This window comes from Balaenoptera borealis (genome assembly GCF_965194805.1).
Source record: "Balaenoptera borealis genome assembly, chromosome: 1".
In the NCBI taxonomy this organism is placed as follows: Eukaryota; Metazoa; Chordata; class Mammalia; order Artiodactyla; family Balaenopteridae; genus Balaenoptera; species Balaenoptera borealis.
This window is the reverse complement of record NC_138860.1, coordinates 111,544,576-111,566,343: the sequence shown is the minus strand read 5'-3', so window position 1 is coordinate 111,566,343 and position 21,768 is coordinate 111,544,576. Positions and strand designations below refer to the sequence as shown.

Here is a 21,768-nt window from a genome sequence, read left to right as displayed (position 1 = left end):
AGGACAGGTAATCCCTCTCCCCAAAGAAGCCTTTCGTTTCCTTACTCAACCCATGGTGACTCACTTTTGTTAAACATTTTAATTCATATTACCTAACAGATTGACATTTAACTCTGACAATCACTTCCTAGAATATGACACTTTTAAAATGCCATAACATCTTTCTCCAATCATCTCCCTACTTCTTTAGTGCTTCTCAGGTTCCTCTATCTTCTCTCTGTCCCTGGGATCGCACACTCAGTCCTCTACTTAGTCTGCACACTCTGAGTTGGTGTCATCCTCTTCCATCGCCACCCATAGACCAACAACACTCAAGTCCACGTCCTCAACTCCAAACTTCAACTTAATCCCTAACATTCAACCTGTCCTGTTTCTTCAACAGCCATCCCCTCTTCTGTGACAAGCACATTCCACCTCTACCACACCCCAGCTTCTGCCTTAAATCAGACTATTAACCCTCATCTAGCCCATTATTTCTAACAATCTCCTAACTAAACTCCCTGGTTCCAGTCACATTCTTCTCAATCTTTATATAATCTTCACCCTCAATCTTTATATAATGCAGCCTAGGTTAACAGATTCTAACAATTTTTGGTGGCAAATCATTTCATCAAAGGATAATGTCCCAATTCTTATTTCTTTTAGCACATGTAATATATACACACACACATATATATATATACACACATACATACACATATATGATAAACTTATTTTCCAATTTTAGTTTCATTTTTCCACATTTGAAAATAAGGTCTCAATTAAGTCTTCTTTTTCTCCATTTGTTTCCCTCCTTTAAGTGGAATCACTACAAATGGCCATTTTCCAGCACCAACTGTCCTCAGATAACAGACTTTTTGTACCCTAATAACCTACTTCAAAAGAGCATCATTCTTTCAAAAAACTCAAAAATTGTATACCTCAGTTGTTTAGTTCATTTCAGTTAGCATTTTTAGAGTGTTTCCTGCCAAATAAAGTTTTAATTTTTAAAAAAAGAGTTTTAGGTGTGACTTAGCGGGGATATTTAAATACCAAAGTGTATATAACTCCTACTGATACACATCATATAGATGCCAAGAGAGATGGTTCTATAATCATTATAAACGAAAATGTATCACCTGGATCCTTTTTGCCCATGCCAACCCACTGTTAATATTATCTTTCTTACCTTTCACTTTTGCAGCAAGCATTTCTGCAGCATTTTGAAGATCAACAGAATTGAGGTTCTGATGTTTATTCATTACAGACTTTAAAACACGAAGAAGTTCGTCCAGACGTATATGAATGACTTCTTTAAAACAGTCTTAAGAAAAAAAAATTTTTTTTTAGTTTGTTAAATCAACCATTTTGAAGCACATTTCAGGTAGAAGCAGTGGCTCCACAACTTTTGCCTACTGTATGTTCACTTTTATTTTCACTACTGCAATTATATGTAATTTATTTAGCCTTCAAAAATCCATAATCATTTTAATTCATTAAAGATTTCAAAGTCACTCACAGTCATGGTCAACTTAGCACTACCTTTTTCAGTTTTCTCAGTCTAAATGTGCTCTCCAGATTTCCCTTGAGGCAACTTTACAAGTTTTTCCTGTCTTACAGTTTTTACTATAATATACTTTTTAATATATATATGGTAACAGAGTTAAAGCCCTATAATGCCTGATATATTAACTAATATTAAATAGCACTTACATGTTAAGTTTCTACGTAAGAATTGACTCTTTGCATTAAGTTATCAGATATTAGAAATGAGCAACTCACAGGCATATATATAAGGACCACCACCTGACCTGCACATCTTCAAAACTGTGATATAATTTACATACAATAAAATGCATAGATCTTTATATGGTTCAATGAAATTTTGTACTTTTTAGAAAAATTGAACTAATTGCCAATGACGAAAAATTGGGGGATCATTATAAAAGCTCCAGATTTATGCCTACTCTTGAAAAATCAAAATCTGGTTATACCAGGCCCACATCCTCCTTGGCCACAAGCAGCTGAAACAGACCAGTACTGCTCTCTTAGGTGTGCTTCTTTCCCAGTCCCTACCTGCCTAGCCCTAGTCTGCTCTACCCATTTACAGCAGCCCCAGTCAGAGGGACACAGACAACGTTTTATAACCCCTGGAAATAAGTTGACCATATAATTTATCTTCCAAACCAAAATACTCTAGCAAGAGAAAAGGTGCGTACTACTCATAATCATGCCAGCAAACAGGCATATCCCTGGATCACCATCCCAGGCAAACCAGAAAGTATAGTCACCCTAACCTGTAAAACTCCTGAAGTAGGGGCTTCCCCAATAGTCCACTGGTAAAGAATCCGCCTCCCAACGCAGGGAACATGAGTTCAACTCCTGGTCGGGGAACTAAGATACCCACATGCCGCGGGGCAACTAAGCCCACACACCACAACTACTGAGCCCGCGCGCCACAACTACTGAGCCTGCGTGCCACAACTAGAGAGAAGCCCACACGCTGCAACGAAGAGCCCGCACGCCACAATGAAGAGCCCACGTGCCGCAACAAAGACCCGACACAGCCAAAAATAAACAAATAAATAAAATAATTTTTTAAAAAACCCTGAAGTAATCCTCAAAAGTTTGAAAAGACAACCACCTGAAATACAATACTCTGATGTAATGTACATTTCTATAACCTCACACATAGCACTAGTGTTTAACAATGGCACATTTATTAAGTGCTTCCTATGTACTAGGCACTGTTAAAAGCACTTAAAACCTATTATCTCGGGCTTCCCTGGTGGCGCAGTGGTTGAGAATCTGCCTGCCAATGCAGGGGACACGGGTTCGAGCCCTGGTCTGGGAAGATCCCACATGCCGCAGAGCAACTGGGCCCGTGAGCCACAACTACTGAGCCTGCGCGTCTGGAGCCTGTGCTCCGCAACAAGAGAGGCCGCGATAGTGAGAGGCCCGCGCACCGCGATGAAGAGTGGCCCCCGCTTGCCGCAACTAGAGAAAGCCCTCGCACAGAAACGAAGACCCAACATGGCCATAAATAAATAAATAAATAAAATTAAAAAAAAAAAAAAAAAAAACCTATTATCTCATTTAATTTTCACATCAATTCTATTAAGTAGATGATTTTTTAAATCTCCATCATACAGATGAGAAAACTGAGGCAAACCTAAGTTTACCAAGTCAGAATTTGAACCCAGAGAGTATAATTCTAGAAGCTAAGCTCTTAATACTGTCTCCCTATTGAAACAGCTTAAAAATCAAAAACATTTTTTAAAAGAGTGTTTTATAATTATGCAATTTTTTTCCAGAAATGTTAAAAGATAATCACTAGAAAGAAAAACTGTCTATAGGATAAAAAACAAAAACAAGTAATTCTACTATCATCTATCAAATATTCCATTCATTAACAAGAAAGAGAAATAAGTAGTATAAGAGGAGCAGGCAAGGTGAGTGCAAGGTGGGGAGCTGGGTATATTAGGGCAAAGAGTATCCCAGGAAGGGGTAAAGAAAGAATAGTTCAGGTAGTGATGGAAGGAGAGAGAACAGAGTGCCTTCAGGAAAAAAATCCAACTCATTCATCCCCAAATTTTAATAACAGAAAAAGAAACACAGGCGATTAGGTGCTGACTTAAGCAGCTTTGGAAATGACTGGAGTCTATAAGATTAAAGGCAAAGGAAATGCACATAAGCACTGTACTCTAGTTGATAAAGTGTTTTCAATGAAGATTCAGGTTAAAAATGTTGATATTGCTATACATGTATTCTGGAAGTGAACAACTAGGTAACTGGATGGTGGATGGTGGGAGCCAGGAATCTCACTGTTGGAATGGAAATTTACAAATAAGCAGGGAGAGGAGGCTATAATGATCCACGTGGTGATAGATTAGAGTTGGATACTTCCGTAAGAATTCATATTTAGCTTAATATAGATATAGGTGGCTAGAAATATTTATAGATGTGTGTATATACACAGGTTAGTACACATACATATATTTCTTTTCTTCATCAGGTGAGAGGGCCTAAAAGAAATGATGCCCCAGTAGCAACAAACACACCTAGCACCCTGATCTTGGCTTCTAATACCATTCTCCAATAAAAGGAACCAGGGCTCCTTAGAGAAATGGCTCGTTCTAGGACTGTGTCAGGAAATACATGAGATGATTTACGAGCATCTTGTAATGCCAGAAAGTAAGAGCTTAAAAAAAAAAACCCTCACATTGAAGAAGGTATGCCAAGGGTGCACAGGAACCAACTGAAAGACCTCTCAATGGCCAAAGGTGGAAAAATTTGAGCAATAAATTTAAAAAGTAGCACTGGATTATAACTCAAAGTATAAAGTAAATATCCATGAGTCCATATTGATACAAATAAATGTCTGAATAAATTAATAAATGGAAGGAAAGAGACAACTCTCTTGTATAAAAGAATTCCAAATAATTTATATAGATATTTTGTCCTCAAGGAGGTGAAGCATGTGCACAGTGACTTCCTTCCAAAGAGTACAATATGGAAAGGGGGACGAAAAGATTAAACTAAACAAACTTGACAACTACTTCTTATGACAGGTGATCAAGGTCACCATTAACAGTGATAAATCATGTACTCTTGATAATGACATAAGAAATATGTCACTTTACATCTGTTAGCTTCTTCTCAGTATCCCATAACCCCAGTCTAATCATGAGAAAAACATCAGACAAATTCTAATCAAGGCGCATCCAGGACTTCCCTGGTGGCGCAGTGGTTAAGAATCCACCTGCCAATTCAGGGGACATGGGTTCAAGCCCTGGTCTAGGAAGATCTCACATGCCATGGTCACATGCCACGGAGCAACTAAGCCTGGGCACCACAACCACTGAGCCTGTGCTCTAGAGCCCGTAAGCCACAACTACTGAGCCTGCGCTCCGCAACAAGAGAAGCCACCGCAATGAGAAGCCCGCGCACCACAACGAAGAGTAGCCCCTGCTCGCCACAACTAGAGTAAAGGCCGCACGCAACAACGAAAACCCAAGGCAGCCAAAAAAAAAAAAAAAGGTGCATCTTACAGAATACCTGACCAGTACTCCTTAAAACTGTCAAGGTCATCAAAAATAAGGAAAGTTTGAGAAACTGTCATAACTAAGAAGAGCTTAAGGAGACACGACAATTAAATGTAATACGATACAATTCTGGAAGAGAAAAAGGACATTAGAAACAATTTATGGAAATCTGAATAAACTATGGGCTTTAATTAATAATAATGTATCATTATTATCAAATACTGGTTCATTAACTCTAACAGATGTACCATAGTAATGTAAGATGTTAACAAATAGAGGAAACTGGGTATAGGAGTATATGGGAACTCTCTGTACTATTTTCTCAATGTTACTGCAAATCTAAAACTGTTCTAAAAATAGTCTATTTAATAAATGAAATAGAAATGGACAAAAGATTTTAGAAATTTTATGTACTGTTGGAATTTCTCCCATAAACATATATTACTTTTATAATTTAAAAATTCAGTTATAATTTTTTAATTCCTAAGGAAAATGTAAGCATGTAATTTCAAGAATTATCTTAATTAAATGATCACTATCTATTTTGTCTGTTTTATCACTGTGGATATTAGTTTGGTCGGTTTACTTAGCTGAGGCAATACAGCTTAGTGGTTGGTTAAAAGCATAGTTTCTAGAAACAGATTGCCTGAATTTGAATTCCAACTCCATGGCTGATAAACCTTGGGCAAGTTTAACCTCTCTGTGCCTCATCTATAAAAAAAAAGAAGATATTGGTAGCTACGTCATAGGGTTGTTGGACTAAATGAGTTAAAACACATAAAGCACTTGGAACAGTGGCTGGAACATAGTAAGCCCTCCATAAATGTTGGCAGCTATTTTTTTTTAGTTTATGCAGAAGTAGAAATAGGTTAACAACATAGGCTAGGTCTGAAATAGAATCAAGTAGCTTCGAAATGAAAGAAACTTCTGGGACAATAATATAATTTGAATACCTATAAAAAATAATATAAATGTATTTTTTCCCAGTTTTGCATTGCAAAGTCTATCCTTTGTTTTATACATATAGTATATATATATATATATATATAACTAAATAAAACTATTTTATGGTAATACTTCTGCCTACTTGTCAAAACCAAGGCTGAATCTAATGTCATAAAGAGTTGTGCTATACTCTTTCTGAAGCCTAATCTATGTTTGTCTTAAAAAAGAGAAAGGAGGGAATTCTCTGCTGGTCCAGTGGTTAGGACTCTGCGCTTTCACTGCTGGGAGCCCAAATTCAATCCCTGGTCGGGGAGCTAAGATCCCGCACAGCGGGGCCAAAAAAAAAAAAGAGAGAGAGAGAAAGGAAAGCCAGTCATTTCTATCCCCTACTGATGTTTCACAATAAAATCTACAGATACTAACATACTTAGGAAATACTAAGTAAAAATACTTTGTCTTATTTTGAGGTCTCAGGACAAAAGAGCTTGATTTTTGTGTGTCAACATCATCAATATTCAAAATTAGGGTTGGATATTAAGCAAGAACTACAAAATACTAACAGTTTAAATGCCTAAGTAAACCAAGTTAATAAATTCTGGTCTTCTCAGAGTCAAGGAAATTAACTATGTGGAATAAACATTTCAAAATTATTATAGTGTTTTTATATGTTTTAAAAACATATTATTATACGTTTTTCAATGTTCCTAGTTTTAATTTCTAACACAGTAAATAGTAACAGATATGGCCCACAAAAACAAAAACTTTTCTGGATTCTCAATAACTTTTAACAGCATAACGGGTCCTGAGGATTGCTGCTATAATTTTTCTTTAAAATCACTGCAGAACATTCCAATAATTGTCAACATAAATGTTTTAGCAATTTGAAATTCTTTTTTTCCTACAAGGAAGCCCTTATAAACAAATATTGAAGTTGTTTCAAAGCAAAATACTAGAAAACAATAACTGAGTTATTTAGTAAGAAATTTCAGAAGTATCTCAAACTACCCTATAAATAAGTCCAATTTTCTGTGATTGAACACATCTCTGAAGCCTATAAATCAACATAAATGAACAAGACAGCTAAATTTAACAAGCGTTAATTACAAAGATTCATAAATTCTCCTATGTATTTGAGTAGATGAGTCAACTACTAGGCCATCAGTATATTCTGATAATACTTCAGCTGGGACTTTATAAAATAGCAAGCCCTTAATTACGTTTTATGAGTGGTAAAAATGTTCCAATGTTCTATTTTCTTATAGTAGAATAAAGCTACCTCAAATTATTTTTATGACGCAAAACCCTCATGAACTTTTTTTTTCAGAAAGTCTTAAATTTAGGCAGCTCCTTCACCAACACTAAATATCCCCACATCAACAGCAGCAGCAATGAGCAAAGCAAAAGAGAGAGTAATTGTTCTTCCCTAATACAGAAGAAAGGTTAAGTGGCTGATTGGTGTGGTAGAAAACAATAGATTTAAAGCAAGAAACCTGAATTCCAATGTTTGATCTGCCACTTGCTTGAAATGACCATAAACAAAACTCTCAGTTTCTCTGACCTCAGATTTCATCATCAGTAAAACAGTTGTTGTGAATATCAAATAAACAGAAATGAAACTGCTTTATAGTCTTAATATATGTAAACTATTATTACTATTAAATCTGTAAACCATTCAAACTAAATACCTTTGAAAACAGAATTGTCTCACACAGAATTACACTCAGTAACAAATTACAGTATGCTCCCACAATATTTTGGCTAATGAAAAAGAGACATTAAAGTTAAATTTCAATTTAATTTTATATGTAAAGTCTAAATTAGTAAATTACTTAGAAATAAAATCATAATTAAGAGTATATTTTACAAAAATATTTCTATACCTATCAAGTTATAGTATTTAATTTAGTCATATAATTACCAGATAATTTTTAAGTTTTATAGTGTCCACGTTGTAAATGTAATAATTCAATTTATACTACAAAGGTATTATATATGCAAATATTATAATGTTCAACCAGTCTTAACACCAGTTATATAGAAGAGTAAAACTCCTGTATCCCAATGTTTGCTTGTTTATCTACCATCCCTACATGGTAATCTGAATTTTAATTTATTGTTTCATTCATTTGTGCCATTTATTTTCTGCTTCATTCAGCTTATCAAGTGAGAACAGATTAGCCAGTTCCACTTTTTGGTTCTCATGCATTAACACAATACCTCAGTGTTTATATTGCAAACACTTCATGGAAATGCTTATGTAAATAAATGAAAAAACTACGGTGTTTTCCTTGATTTTTAAAAAACTGACAATAATTTTTAAAATCAGTCTTGTTAATTCAGCTTAACCCCTCTGGGAAAGCAATGAAAACAAGAAGCAAGGAAAAAGTTTCAGAACTTATCACTAGGAAACTCACTTTTTTTTTTCTGTAATGACTTCTGAATTTACAGGATAAAATGAAGCCTAAAGTGCTGCTTTCGTTATCCAGCCACTTGGGGATTGTAAAAATAATAATAGCTGACATTTTAAAACACTTATTCTATGAGCTTTATATAAATGAATTATGAACTCATTTAATTTTCACAACTCAATAATGTAGGTACTATTATCTCCTTTTAGCAGATGTGAAACTGAGGCAGAGAATATAAGTAACTGGCCCAGGGCTATATACAAACAGTGGCCGAATGAGGATCCCACCTCAGGGTTCTGGCTCTAGAACTTTAACATGGTTAAAGAAGTTATAGTTTAATGACAGGTATACTCTGCAATCTGTGATATAACAGGCTTTAACTTCCAATCAAATATGCCAGTTAACTACTGTAAATGGTAACATTATGTAAGCCATTCTAGGTAAGTGCAGAAGAGGAAAGCTATCTCCTAAGAGCTGGCACATGTGTAATAAATGAGCTACCTGTATTTCATACTTCATTCCTCAAGGATTCATTTTGTACCTTCTAGGCACTAAGCCATAAACTACTAACATTCATATTAGCTTTTCCTAAACAGTAACCATTGGAAATCACTTCTAGAGAGGTTTACTTCTAAAAAAACATAGCAGGAGGACATATCTGAGACTAGCAACTTAATGTTTCCAATATTTCACAAAATATCTTGCACACTATAGAGGGTGAAAGTTAAGTAATAGTCAACAATGGTAAAATTAATACTCACTGGAATTTGCCTAAATAAATTTACACATCTTCCTGTATATTCATTTATTCTGGAAAAAAACTCGGGTAATCCACAAGACAGGATTTCAATTAAGACTTTGAAAATTTATACAGAACTTCCCTCTCACAACAGAACATAATATTTAATGATATTAAAATTTTTACTTAATTCCTTCTTTCAATAAAATTTGCTTTAGAAAGCTCATATACCACTTCTGACTATAGTTCTGTCAAATTTAGGACCCAGAATTCATCAAAAGCTATCACTTAAGAGATCAGTTACATTTTTACAAATTAAAAGTGATACACTCAAATTAGAAATCATTTTTAATAATAGAGAACTTAACTAGTTTATCTAAAACTGATGATAAAGTTTAATCTTCCTTTCTAGCCTATTTAAAAAACAAAACAGAAAAACAAGCCACAACTGTCACCACAGTAAACTTTTGTTAAAATCCATTTAAAAAATAGTGTTACATAATCAAAAAGCTACAAGAAGTATTAGATTAACTGCCAATTTTTCTTCAAATATATGTTATAATGGCAATGGACACTGCCAAGCATTGAGTACCAGACAAATTAAGCAATTTGCACCACTCTTTCTAGCTCAATTAAAAGCCTTGCACTTTTCAAATTCCCAGATTTTGAACTTCCACGCATGGTGTTCCACCTGGGAATGGGAAGGTATGTCACAAAGAGAGAGTTTAAGATTACTGTATAAACTAGAAGAACATTTATGAATGTGTTCTTTGGAATTCAGAACACATTATTCCTCAGGGGGGCAACCATAAACCTGAACTGGTACTTAGACTGCACATACATTAATCTGCAGTGTTATATTTAAATACAAAGGACATATGCATAATTGCATGCCTTCAGCATTTAACATAAGATGAAAATTTTGCCCTGTAATTATTCATAATGCACCTTAATGACACTAGATGGAGATCTAAAACTTCAAATTCCACATACGCTACTTATATAAGACTACAGGGTAACCTCCTCCTGGAAATAAGTAGCAGACAGAGAATCAACAAACTATCACTTACCCTACCAAAGTAAGCATGTTCATAGTCCTCTGATCTCCCACATTAAGCTCTCCACTTTTTGTAAATAAAAACAGTAGAGGACTTCCTTGGTGACACAGAGGTTAAGAATCTGCCTGCCAATGCGGGGGGCACAGGTTCGGGCCCTGGTCCGAGAAGATCCCACATGCCACGGAGCAACTAAGCTCGTGTGCCACAACTACTGAGCCTGCGCTCTAGAGCCCACGAGCCACAACTACTGAAGCCCGCGCACCTAGAGCCTGTGCTCCACAACAAGAGAAACCACTGCAATGAGAAGCCCGCGCACCGCAATGAACAGCAGCCCCCACTCGCCGCAACTAGAGAAAGCCCGCGCGCAGCAATGAAGAACCAATGCAGCCAAAATAAATAATTAATTAATTAATTATTTTTAAAAAACAGTAGAGACAAAGTGCATACATATCTTAACTCTGTTGGGGGCAAAGAGTTCTTTGGCAGACACTAATTTTCTCTAATCAGTTCATCAACACCTACTGCAATACGAGCTTCACGTTCTTACTTGGGAAAATTTCATAAACCCACACTTAAGAAAGTTATCATAAAACTCATATTAAAAAATCCTACAGACTGGTGGGAGGTGAATGTCCTCTAAAATGCATTATATAGTTTGAAAACAAGTACTTAGCTGTTTTCTTCAGCCTTAAATTGTCAATATTCCGCACAACGTAGAATTTCCAACTCTAATCAATTTTTGGATCACAGAATTATAAAATCAATAGAATCTGCTGTAAGCGCCTCATTCTTAACAAATTATTAAATGACTTAAGCCATATTCCAAAACTAGTTAATAGCAGAACTAGGCCTAGAACCTAGATTGTGTGATTCTCTTTCCTGAGCGCTTTCTGCCATTCCTTACTACCAATCTCACCAACTTGTATAAAATGCTTGGAAAGTGATCTGCTAGTTCAAATCAAAGAACGGCATGAAAGCTAAACATTCCAAAGGCAATTTGAGGGAGATTCCAAATAGATTCCAAGAGTTCCTATTTCTAGGTAAAATTTTCTTTAATTTGCTCCAATAACAACTTTTTCTAGGTTTTCTTTTCATGCTATACAAATCCAAAATACTTATAGCTCAAAAATTCATCTCAATATTTTCGAGATTGATAAAAGCCAAATGTCTATACCATCACTGTCTGATAGAAATCTCTGTAATGATGGTAATTTTTATAACTTCACCATCCAAAGTGGTAGCCAGTAACCAGAGGTGGCGAATAAGCACTTGAAACGTGGTACTGCAACTGAGCTGCATTTTAAATTTTAATTAAATTTAAATAGCCATATGTCTACAGGTTACTATATTGGATAGTGCAGGTAGAGATAAACCCCATGGAAAACAGAATTGGTTAATGAAATAATGAAAACTGAACAGTGTTTTTATAGTACCTGCCACGTGAAGCAGCTGAGATAGCAAGAAAAGAACACACCATTCTGCATTCATGACCTCTGGGTTCCAAATGAAACCACTATTTATCAGCAATAAGACGTTGATGAAATCACATAATCTAAATTATACATACAACTCATCTGTGAAACAGGTCTAAAAGTACCTGCCTTTGTGGGGACTGCATGATTAAATACCGTTTGTATGTAAAAGTTCTCTGTAAAATGTGAAGCACCATATACAATTATATGTCATCTCTGTAACTAGTTTAGGAAAGGGAAATGTGGCTATAAACCTATCACAAAGCTATTAACCTAAGCCTAGTCTCAACAACATGATTTAACACTTGAAGCAGTAGTCAAGTGATTTTGCACATCATTGCCTCATGACAGGTAAAGTACATAAAGAAAATGGTATTCAGATAACATCAAAAGGTGATTACTATACCCACAGTCCATATTCCATATTCTTAAAAGCTAACTTTTTAGCTTTTTAACAGCCAACTGACATGAACTGAAAAGTAACAAACAATACCCAAAATTTGGCTTCCTTCTTTTAAGGAGGCAAAAGACAAAATACTGGCAAGGCCGCTGATACAATATTGACAAGGATCCCTCACTCCAAAATAAAAACAGTGGCCACAGTTTACAACTATGCTGGTACTGAAGAACAGCAGAAGTCCAGGGATATTTCTCAATACCCAGAGACAAAAGCATGGCCTATGTCTATGTCCAGTAACATATATAATAACACCACCTTAAATAGTTACAGAATTTAAACATTTTACCTGTTTTTCTGAAGATCTCATGTGACTGTTGTAATAATTCTATTAAATAAATAAATAGTATGATACTCTAACAAGCTGAAAATCATGAGCAAAATTAAAGAAGCATATTATTATGTAGCATTTCTTGTCATCTATAATGAGGTTAATTTATATGTTTAACATACTCCCTTAAGGAAAACAACAAACAAAAAAGGGTCCATCAATTCAAATAAACTAAAGAATATATTTCCAGATTTTGATAACAATGATGCAAAGACAGAGAAAACAAATTCTTGTTAAATCCAAGATTTATTCTGAGATGGCATACATAAATCCTTTTAACTCTGACTGAAGAACCAAGCATTAAAATCAATCCAAAGATAAATTAATGAAAATACTCTGGCCACTGCCTACTAATGAGAGTTGGTTACCCAAAAGATGGTTTTTACATTTTTAAATTAATCTACCAATCATAAATGACAAGCTTTTTTATTATTAGCAATATAATCAAGTCAAATTATGAAGTACTGGTTTTCTTATTAAAAGAATAACATCCTTTCGGATTTTTAATATTACATTTCTGTAAAAAATATATCTCCTTGAGTCACATTGCTGTGCACCTGGAACTATCACAACATTGTTAACTGGCTATACTCTAATATAAAATAAAAGGTCTAAAAACAAATAAAAAATAAAATAGATTAAATAAAACAAGGAGACAAGTACAGACACACTCCTAAAATATATATATATATTTCCACACACACCCTTTTACCTCAAAAAGTAATCTCCTTTTGCTGTCTTATATTTATATATTATCAATTTTCTCTTTTGTTCTCACTTAGGATCAGCTTTCAGTCCTCTTTCCTCCTAACCTATGAACTGTTTACTCACAAATTAAAACTCATATAAAAAAATTGTGGAGATAAGGAATGGGTCCAACTTGTTTTAAATTACCATCATTTTAAATCTGTGAAACAAGGGATAAATATGCGAGATGAGGATTTCAAATGATATAAATCTCCTATGGAAAACAAATAAAAACAAACAGATATCCTAACTAAAAATCGTATTTATATTAATGAAAACCTATTTTTATTGATACATTAAATAAAATCAGATTTTACCCTAAAGTGAAGTAAATGATTTGTTAATTAATACATCATTTTAAATTTCAAATTCAAAATTAACCCAGCTACAACAAAAAGAGTACATTTTACTGTATGTAAATTAAAAAACAAATTTAAAACAAGTAACTCAGTTAAGAACAAGTCTTTATTACAAAGGTATGCTTCTTTAAATAAATGGCAGATGTGTCATTTTAGTATGAATTTGTTACCAGTATAATGCTTAATGTATTTAGAATATCTTTCCACACTAACAAGATAACTTTATTACCATTTAATTATCCATAATTAGACTTCAAATTAAGCTATTAAGCTATTAAAATGAACAGAAGTGTAGGTAACTTCTTTTCTAAAAACATACATATAGTGTCAAAAGAATGACTTATGTGATTGTCATTCTAAGGAAAACTCAAATACTAAAATCTTGAGGCTACAATTCAAGTCCAGTTATTTTGGGCATTTCAACTTGAAAATTACAATTAGGTTAGAAATAAACTCCTAAAAGCAGCATTTAGGACAAATAGAAGACATGGTTGCAGTTTCTGTTTTTCAGAACGTATATCAGAAAACGAATATCTAATTTATAAACACAGAAAATATTTACGGAAATCTTATAAATGTCTATGAAGCCTCAGAAGGTCTCATATAAGTAACACTAGGAATCTTCATTTTTCTACATCCAGACATACCTTTATGAATATGGACTGAACTGCTACTTATTACAAAAGAATAGGAACTGTATGATTATTAATTACCATTGCCATCAAAATTAGATCTAAAAGAGGCACGGAAAGTTGAAAGACTTAAGTACTAAGATCAAGTCAGGGAGTACAAATACATATAGCTCTTTACTTCAGGAGAATCAAGTCTCATGCTCCATTATCCATTTCTAACTAGACAGAGAATAAATTCTGTGATTATCTCTTAATTGAGGAAGAGAATAGCAAAACAGAATTAAGTTTGATTTTTGAGGAAAAAATTCACTCAAATCAGTGATTTTAGATTCTTTTAGGAACAATATAGAAAACTGAATCCAGGCAGAAATGTCAACAATGTAAATTAAAAACATCAGTCTGCTTATTAAAGACCAATCAATGCACTGTGTTACCATTAACAAGAAGGCTAAAATTCCAATTATCTAAAAATCTCCCATGTCAAATGGGTCCAACTTCTAAGAACCAAAGAATGATTTTTTTTTTTTTGTATTCTTGTTCCCTCACTTACCAAAGTTTCTACTATGTATTGCACTGTATCTGATTATAAAATACTTCACACTGTAAACATCAAACATTTGGAAAAAAAAAAAAAGAATAACTAAAGCAGAATACCCTGTTGCTACTACTGTGTATACACTTATCTGTAGCTAGGCTGGCATTTAAAATTTTACAAACTATTCAGTAAGAATGCTAAGAGAAAAGAGTTGACAAACCTGAAAGAATAGCTTCTTTCAAATATAGTAACACATGGGAGAACTTCCTGATATCATTCACCAACTCCTTGATGTAATCAGGATCCAAAATGGAGTTGGAATTTAAGGACTTGAGCCCCATTTCAGAAGTTGTAACATCAGTAGAGAGCTGGCCTGTTGACAAGACACGTTTTTTCTTTGTCTTTTTCTGTTTGTGAGCAATCATCCTTTCATATAACAGTCAAAAAACCGGAACTCCTTAAGGGGGTGAGAAAAAGAGAGAAACACAAATACTACATTAATCAGGAGACATTATACTAGATTTTCACAAATAGCCCAAAGCCCGCCTCAGTATTCTATTTAAAACAATAACAACAACAACAAACCCTGTATTACTGATAAAGCAACTTCCGTTTATTAAGTGCCAATAATCTTGACAACTCTATGATATGCAAGCTCCTATTCTCTTCATTTCACAAGTTAGGAACCTGAGGTTTGGAGGTTAAATAATTTGTTTAAGCTCTCAGCTGATAAATGAACTGGTACTTAAACCCACATCTGCCTTGTCACCAAAACCCATGCTCTTAATAAACTCCCTCTTAACTCCTAAGGTACAGAATTTTTTAAACTGTAAAAGTTATTTGGAAATGTCAATTAGTGGAAGAAAATATTCTCCCTCCATGACATCACCTTCAAAAATAAAGGTGAAATATGAGCTTTGAAAAAAGAAAGACCTGTTTTCAAAATCCCCCTCCATCACTTACTATGCGTGACCTGACAAGCTGTTAATCATCTCCTCACTTTGGTAAACTCACTTATAAAATGGAAATAACATCCTGACAATACCTACCTCATGAGATTATTGTAAGCATTGAAAGAGACAATGGTATAGAAGTGTCCAACACATAAAAGAAATTCAAGTAGAGTATGTTCTCAATAATAATGTATACTCATACACACACATACATATTCTGGATTATCACCTTTCATGAAGAACATTTCTCTGCCGAAAACAAGTTCTAAAGATGTCCACTAATCTGACACGCCTGGATTGGTTGAACAAATACATGTATGATCACTGGAGCAATATTTTTGGTAATTTCAGGGTCGTATAATAAAAACACAATCTTTGTTATGAGAAAGATTGAGAATTGAATCATTACTGAATACTTCCTAAATGTGTGACCTGTACAATTTGCTTACAGGCTGTGTGAAGATTAAAAGGGAACACAAAGTTAAAAGACTTCATATGTTGAAACACCTAAACCTTGCACATAGTTGGAACTCAAGAAAATCTTAGTTTGTTTCTGCTTCATCCTTACCTTTTACCTTTCTGGAATTAAAAGTCCTAATTTTCTTTGAAATCAAAAAGGAAATGACTGGAGGAATTAAATTAGCTCAAGCATTATCATTAAAACATTTTTCAAATGTTTGAGCTGAGATCAGAATGAGTAAACAAAGAGGAAGGTGTAGTCTAGCTGCTGTTACTAATTTCCTAATAATCTCTCCACATCCATTCTTGCCTCATTCCAAATGTAGTGAGTACATTTTCAAAACATGAATCTCATCACGTCATTTCTCTGCTCAGAACTCTTCCAAAAGACGAGAAGCTACCGTGCACTACAAGGCTCAGCGTGAGATCTGGCTCCTACCTACCTCTGCAGCGTCGTCTGGAGTCACAATTCCTACTCAACACGTTCAACACTCCTGCCACACACACCTCTTTCTCATTTTTCCAACAGTATTTGTTTACCGTGACCCACAGTGGAGCCAGTATACACATTAAGTATGTTATGTTTGTGTGTGGTGTGTGTGTAGGAATGCGTAAACATAAAACAGATTCTGGCTAAGGAGCCAGGTGATGTACTCAGATGTTTTCTTTCCTATCCCATTTCATTTCTTAAAAAGCCGATTGCAACCCACCAAATTGGTCTGACTTATAATGGGTTCTGTCCCTACAACTTGAGAAACACCAACTGTTGGACTCAGGGTCCTGTCTATATGCAGTTCCATTTGCCTGGACTACTCCTTCCTCTTTGTTTACTCATTCTGATCTCAGCTCAAAGATCACTTCCTCAAAGAAACCTTCCTGGACCTCCCCTGCTCCCATAACCACCACCACCACCACCAAACTAGAACAGAATCTCCTGTTACATGCTTTATACCATCTTATACTGTTCATCACTGCACTTATTGAAGTTCCCATAGGTGATTCGTGTCTCCCTATCCAGACTGTAACCTCAAGGAAATCACAACCAATGTTTGCTAACCATGCGTTCTCTGCTTATAGCACAGTGCTTGGCACATGAGGGATAAACAACTCAAAACTGTCCGCAGAATGAGTGATGAATTTGCAGAACTAATAATGAATAATAATAAATAAGTAGTTTATAACGAATTTATAAACTTAAAAAATTTATGAAGTTTCAATTAATTTTTACAGAAATAAAAATGTTTAACTCTATATTGTTGCAGTGTTTTGAATGGAAAATAGAAACGGTTTTTAAAAATCTGTCTCTAAAATAGTATCTTAACCAAAAAACCAAGCATATGAAGTTGAGTAACGGCAAGAGTACATAAAACTGAAATCAAAGGTTGATTTCTATTATTGTTTCTCTACTTCTGATTATTAAATAAGGTGTCCTGACACTTCTTCAATGGCTTTTAAGATTCCTTTATTCAGTATTCTTATTAATCTCAAATTATTTCTGGAAATGCAATTTCTACATTTAATCTAGTTTCAAACCTATCTAACATTAATCCTTAAATGTGTAAATAACTTCTAAAATGAACTTAGGTATAACAATAGTGCCCCCCAAATTGTCCTAAGTCTCCCCTCCAACAAAAACAAACAAAACACTCAAGTGCCTTGTTTGGGCAGCTCTTTTACAAATCGTTAATTGAGAAGACTATTAGCCTAATTTATCAGTTTTGCAGCTTACTTAATAAAGTCACTCTGATTAATTTTGATGGCTTCTAGTTTAGTAAATTAGAAAATTGGTCATTGTCACTGGTAAAAAGATGGTTATAAATTTTAAAGCATATATCACAAGCTTCGAATAAAACAATTCACCTCAGTAAAAAAAAATTTATTTTAACTGTCGAATTAGTAGCCCAAAGTTGTAAAAAGTGTTTCAAAAATGCTTGAATATATTTAGTCAAGACTAAGAATGTCTGTAAACTAACAAAAACGATGGGGAAGTGAGGAACTAAAAGGGGTTATACTCTACCTCTAGTCGGCATTACGGTGAGCAATGTACTACTTTTATTAATATACTTTACTACTTTTCATATTTCAAACTGAAAAAAGGAAACATTACAGTTGAAAAAAATGTTAACATAAAGTTAATCCAAGCTTTCACAAAACTGAACTATGATAATGAGAAAGTTTGGAGGTTATACACTTCCCGAGATCATCCACATTACTTTCTCATGTCCCAAAATGAACATCCTCTAGTTGGTAGTAACATAAAATGTAGTTACTAACAGATTGCAACTGGAAATTTAATTAAATGAGATAATAATATGGAAAGCACTTAGCACAACGCTTGGTTCATCACGAAGACTCAATAACTGTTAGCCATTATCACTAGCGTGCTTCACTGTGGGACATTGTTAACATACATAAGTAATGAACAAAATGTGACTTCACTACAATATATCTGTAAATTGTGAGCAAGAAATATAGGACTGGAAACAATTCCAGAAACTTAACTGACTTCATGGAAGCCTACTAAATGGCTTCCAAGTGAAGTTTGAACTGTGCAAACAGACTGTTGAGCAAAATATTTGTGAAACTCTCCTAATTCTCTGCATCTCTTCCAACTCCAAACCATCAACATAAAAAAAGCATTTTATCCACTTCGCAAAGAACTTTGTAGCAAAGAGAAAATCACTGTGCCAAACTACTTTCTCTATATGTTCTAAATTCTAAGTAATATGTGTATTAGAAATGTGAACACTAACTTCCGGTACCCAGGAATGTGGCTTTTCCAAGATTTCAGGAGCCTGTGTTAATCAAATGTTCTTGCCCCATGTTCCTCCTCCTCAAATGTATCCTTACAGAAGTATTTTCATTTTAGGCGCCTGGCTGCCTAATTGAAGAGTAAAACAAACCCAAACATCTGTACTTAATAGTTCCCTATCTTACTATTTCTACCTCAGGAAAAACTGCCATATATTTCTGAAATCTGCTACTTCAACAAATTTCTGACTGGTAAGACTCTATTAATACCTAGAGATGTTTCTTAAAAATCAGAAAAATTCATTCTGGAGGCCTTTGATTACGTTTTTAAAACGCACTCTTCACAAAAACAGAATGGGGCATGTTAAAAAGCTTTATCAATAATCTGCAAATAACTAATTTCTAAAGAAAGGTGTGCAACGCACATACACTTCATTCCTGGGCAGTTAGAATTCAGCACGTTTAAAGAAGATGAAGCTGCCCAACCTCCCACGCCTCCAGAATGTCCAGCATTCCTGACAGGGAGGGCTCTCCAAAACTACCCAATGCCAAAGACCACGTTCCCCATCCCAGGATTTAAATACAGAATGGGAAGATGGAGCAACCAAAAAGGGCTGCAGGCACTGATAGCGATGGACAAGAGATACCATGTCGGAGACACCTGGAGAAAGAGGAAGGGGCGCTCAGCTCCCGCTTTTATCAACTAACAGTCCTCCTCTCCGAAGAGGTATGAGGCCAATTCCTTATTGAGGAAGAGAGTCAAAAAAGATGAATATGGAGACACAAGGCTCGTGAACCACTAGCGCTCCAGCTTGAAACGTCTCAGACTTGAGCTCACCCGTCAAAAAAAAAAGAGAGGAAAAAAAAGTCAAGCCCCAAACACGTCCACAAGGGATTGGGAAAAAAACATTGAGGCTTAAGAGGCCTCGGAACGAAACACCCCTCCCTCACAGGGACGAGAACAATGCACCACGGAAATCCTAAGATATCTCGGGACAGAGACCCAGTTGAATTGAGGGCTGCTGTCAGGGCGGAGGGGGGTGGGACAGCATCCGATCAGACTCTAGTGGTAGGGAGCACAGATTCTGGAGCAAAACTGTCCGACTTTAAATCACACTGTGCCAATTACTAGTCTGTGTGTTCCGACAGGTTTCCCCCGCGTGAAAAATTAGTTAAATAATCGTGGAACTCTCGTGAAGTTAAAATGTGTAGCGCTCTTAGAAAACTGTACGCCGAACGTGGGACGTGCTATGTGTTTGCTTTTACTATCTTCATCATCTGCTCAGGGCCACAGCTCGCGCCCTCGCCGCTCCTCCGCTCCTGCCGCGCCCGCCGCGCCCCACGTCCGGTCGGACCCCTCCCGGAGGACCAGGAGTTTCGGGGACACCGGCCCGGCCCGCCGCCTGGGCCCCCAGCGCAGCCCGCAGTCGCCTCCACTCCGGGCCGCCGCCTGGGCCGCCCGGACCCCAGACGGCAACTCGCGGGTGACCCCAGCCCCCTGCCGCCGCCGCCGCCGCCGCAGCTGCGAGCGCCGCCACCCTCCACTCACCGCGGCGCTCCATCCCGCGTTCCGGACGCGGACGCCCGCCCGACACTCACGGCCGCCGCCGCCGCCGCCGCCGAGGGCTGGAGCTCGCCGCTCCCATCCCCCACGGCCCGCGGACGCCCGGCCAAGCCGCCGCCGCCGCCGCCCCTGCAGCTACAGCCACGACCACGCCAGCCCCGGCCGCCCCGCCCCCGGCCTCGCACCTCCCGCCCGGCCGCGGCCCGCCCCCTGGGGCCCAGCCCATTGGCCCGCGCGCCCGGGGGGCGGGGACGGGCGCCTGCTGCAGGTGGGGCCGGCCACTGGCTCTCGCGCGCCAGGCGCAGGCTGTCAGCTTCGCCCCGACCCGCAAACTGTCCCGAGCCTTGCAGGACGTGTTAGCCGCCCCGTGCGGCTTGCGGCAGGACAGGCGGAGGAACCTTAGGAACAGGTCACCTGATGACTTCATCTGACAAATCGGAATTTCTTGGATGAGCAATCTACATTTTTTATGAGGTACTTCTTTGACCACCTCGTTCCTCTCTCTCCAACTCCTTTACGAAAACAAAAACAAAAACAAGACCACACACAGGTAAAGTGTAACACAGGCCTGGCTCCTTTCCGGAAGAATAAACTTCCTCAAAACCAGCCAACTACTCTGCCCTCTGTACAGGGTCATATTTTCCACTTAGACCTATATTACTTCAACTGCACTCTCAAACTCGCTCAGAATGAGAAAAATTTCTGAGAAAGATGGAATAATTAAAGAAAGCAGCAGGGGCTGAAAGCTTCTACATCATTCTACTCACGAGAACAAGCCTCGTCATTAGTGATCTCAGTTCTGGAACATTCAGAAAGAACTGATGGAGAAACAGAGGGCACATGGGGAGGGTAGCTGGGGGTAGTGGTGGAGGCAGAGAAAAATATTATCGCATGTGGGAGAAAGCAGAAAAAGACACGGGAGAGTGTGAGGAGAAGCAGGACGAAAGCGGGCTGCAGACATAGGGAGAGAGAGGGGCAAAACCAAGGAAGGCAGAAACAGGTGGAGGCAGAAAGAGAAAATATTGAGAAATAAAAGAGAAAGGAGAGACTACCTACTTACAGAGACAAAAAGGAAGTGAGCATGAGAGAGCCAACATGTGAAGTAGTGAGACAGGGAGAAAACACTCATTGGCACAGAGAAGAGGAACATCTCTCATATCTTTGAACCCTTATACTAAAAACAATGTTCGGGAAACAGAGCAAATTTAGCCCTTCAGGTGCTACTTGGAAAAGATAAATATGAAAATGCTCAGCGTCTTGGATATTTTACCTCCACACTGGAATTGTCAGACTCAACTTACACAAATTTACCCCTTCAGACCCCAAACACAACA

General features: G+C 36.8%; 1 protein-coding gene across 3 annotated transcripts in view; it reads right to left on the bottom strand.

Annotated features, from left to right (window-relative positions):
• The window catches only part of ARHGAP29 (Rho GTPase activating protein 29), a 78,075-nt gene that overhangs the window by 45,749 nt on the left and 10,558 nt on the right, over nt 1-21,768 (bottom strand). For 2 of the 3 annotated variants that reach the window (XM_082383198.1, XM_082383200.1), the window contains exons 1-3: nt 20,420-20,564; nt 14,928-15,164; nt 1,169-1,303 (exon numbers count right to left, since the gene is read on the bottom strand). In XM_082383198.1, coding sequence (XP_082239324.1) covers nt 1,169-1,303; nt 14,928-15,132 — 340 coding nt within the window. In that variant the 5' untranslated portion in view covers nt 15,133-15,164; nt 20,420-20,564. Of the gene's footprint in view, nt 1-1,168; nt 1,304-14,927; nt 15,165-20,419; nt 20,565-21,768 lie in introns of those variants that run through there. The other variant, XM_082383199.1, reaches the window with a different exon arrangement.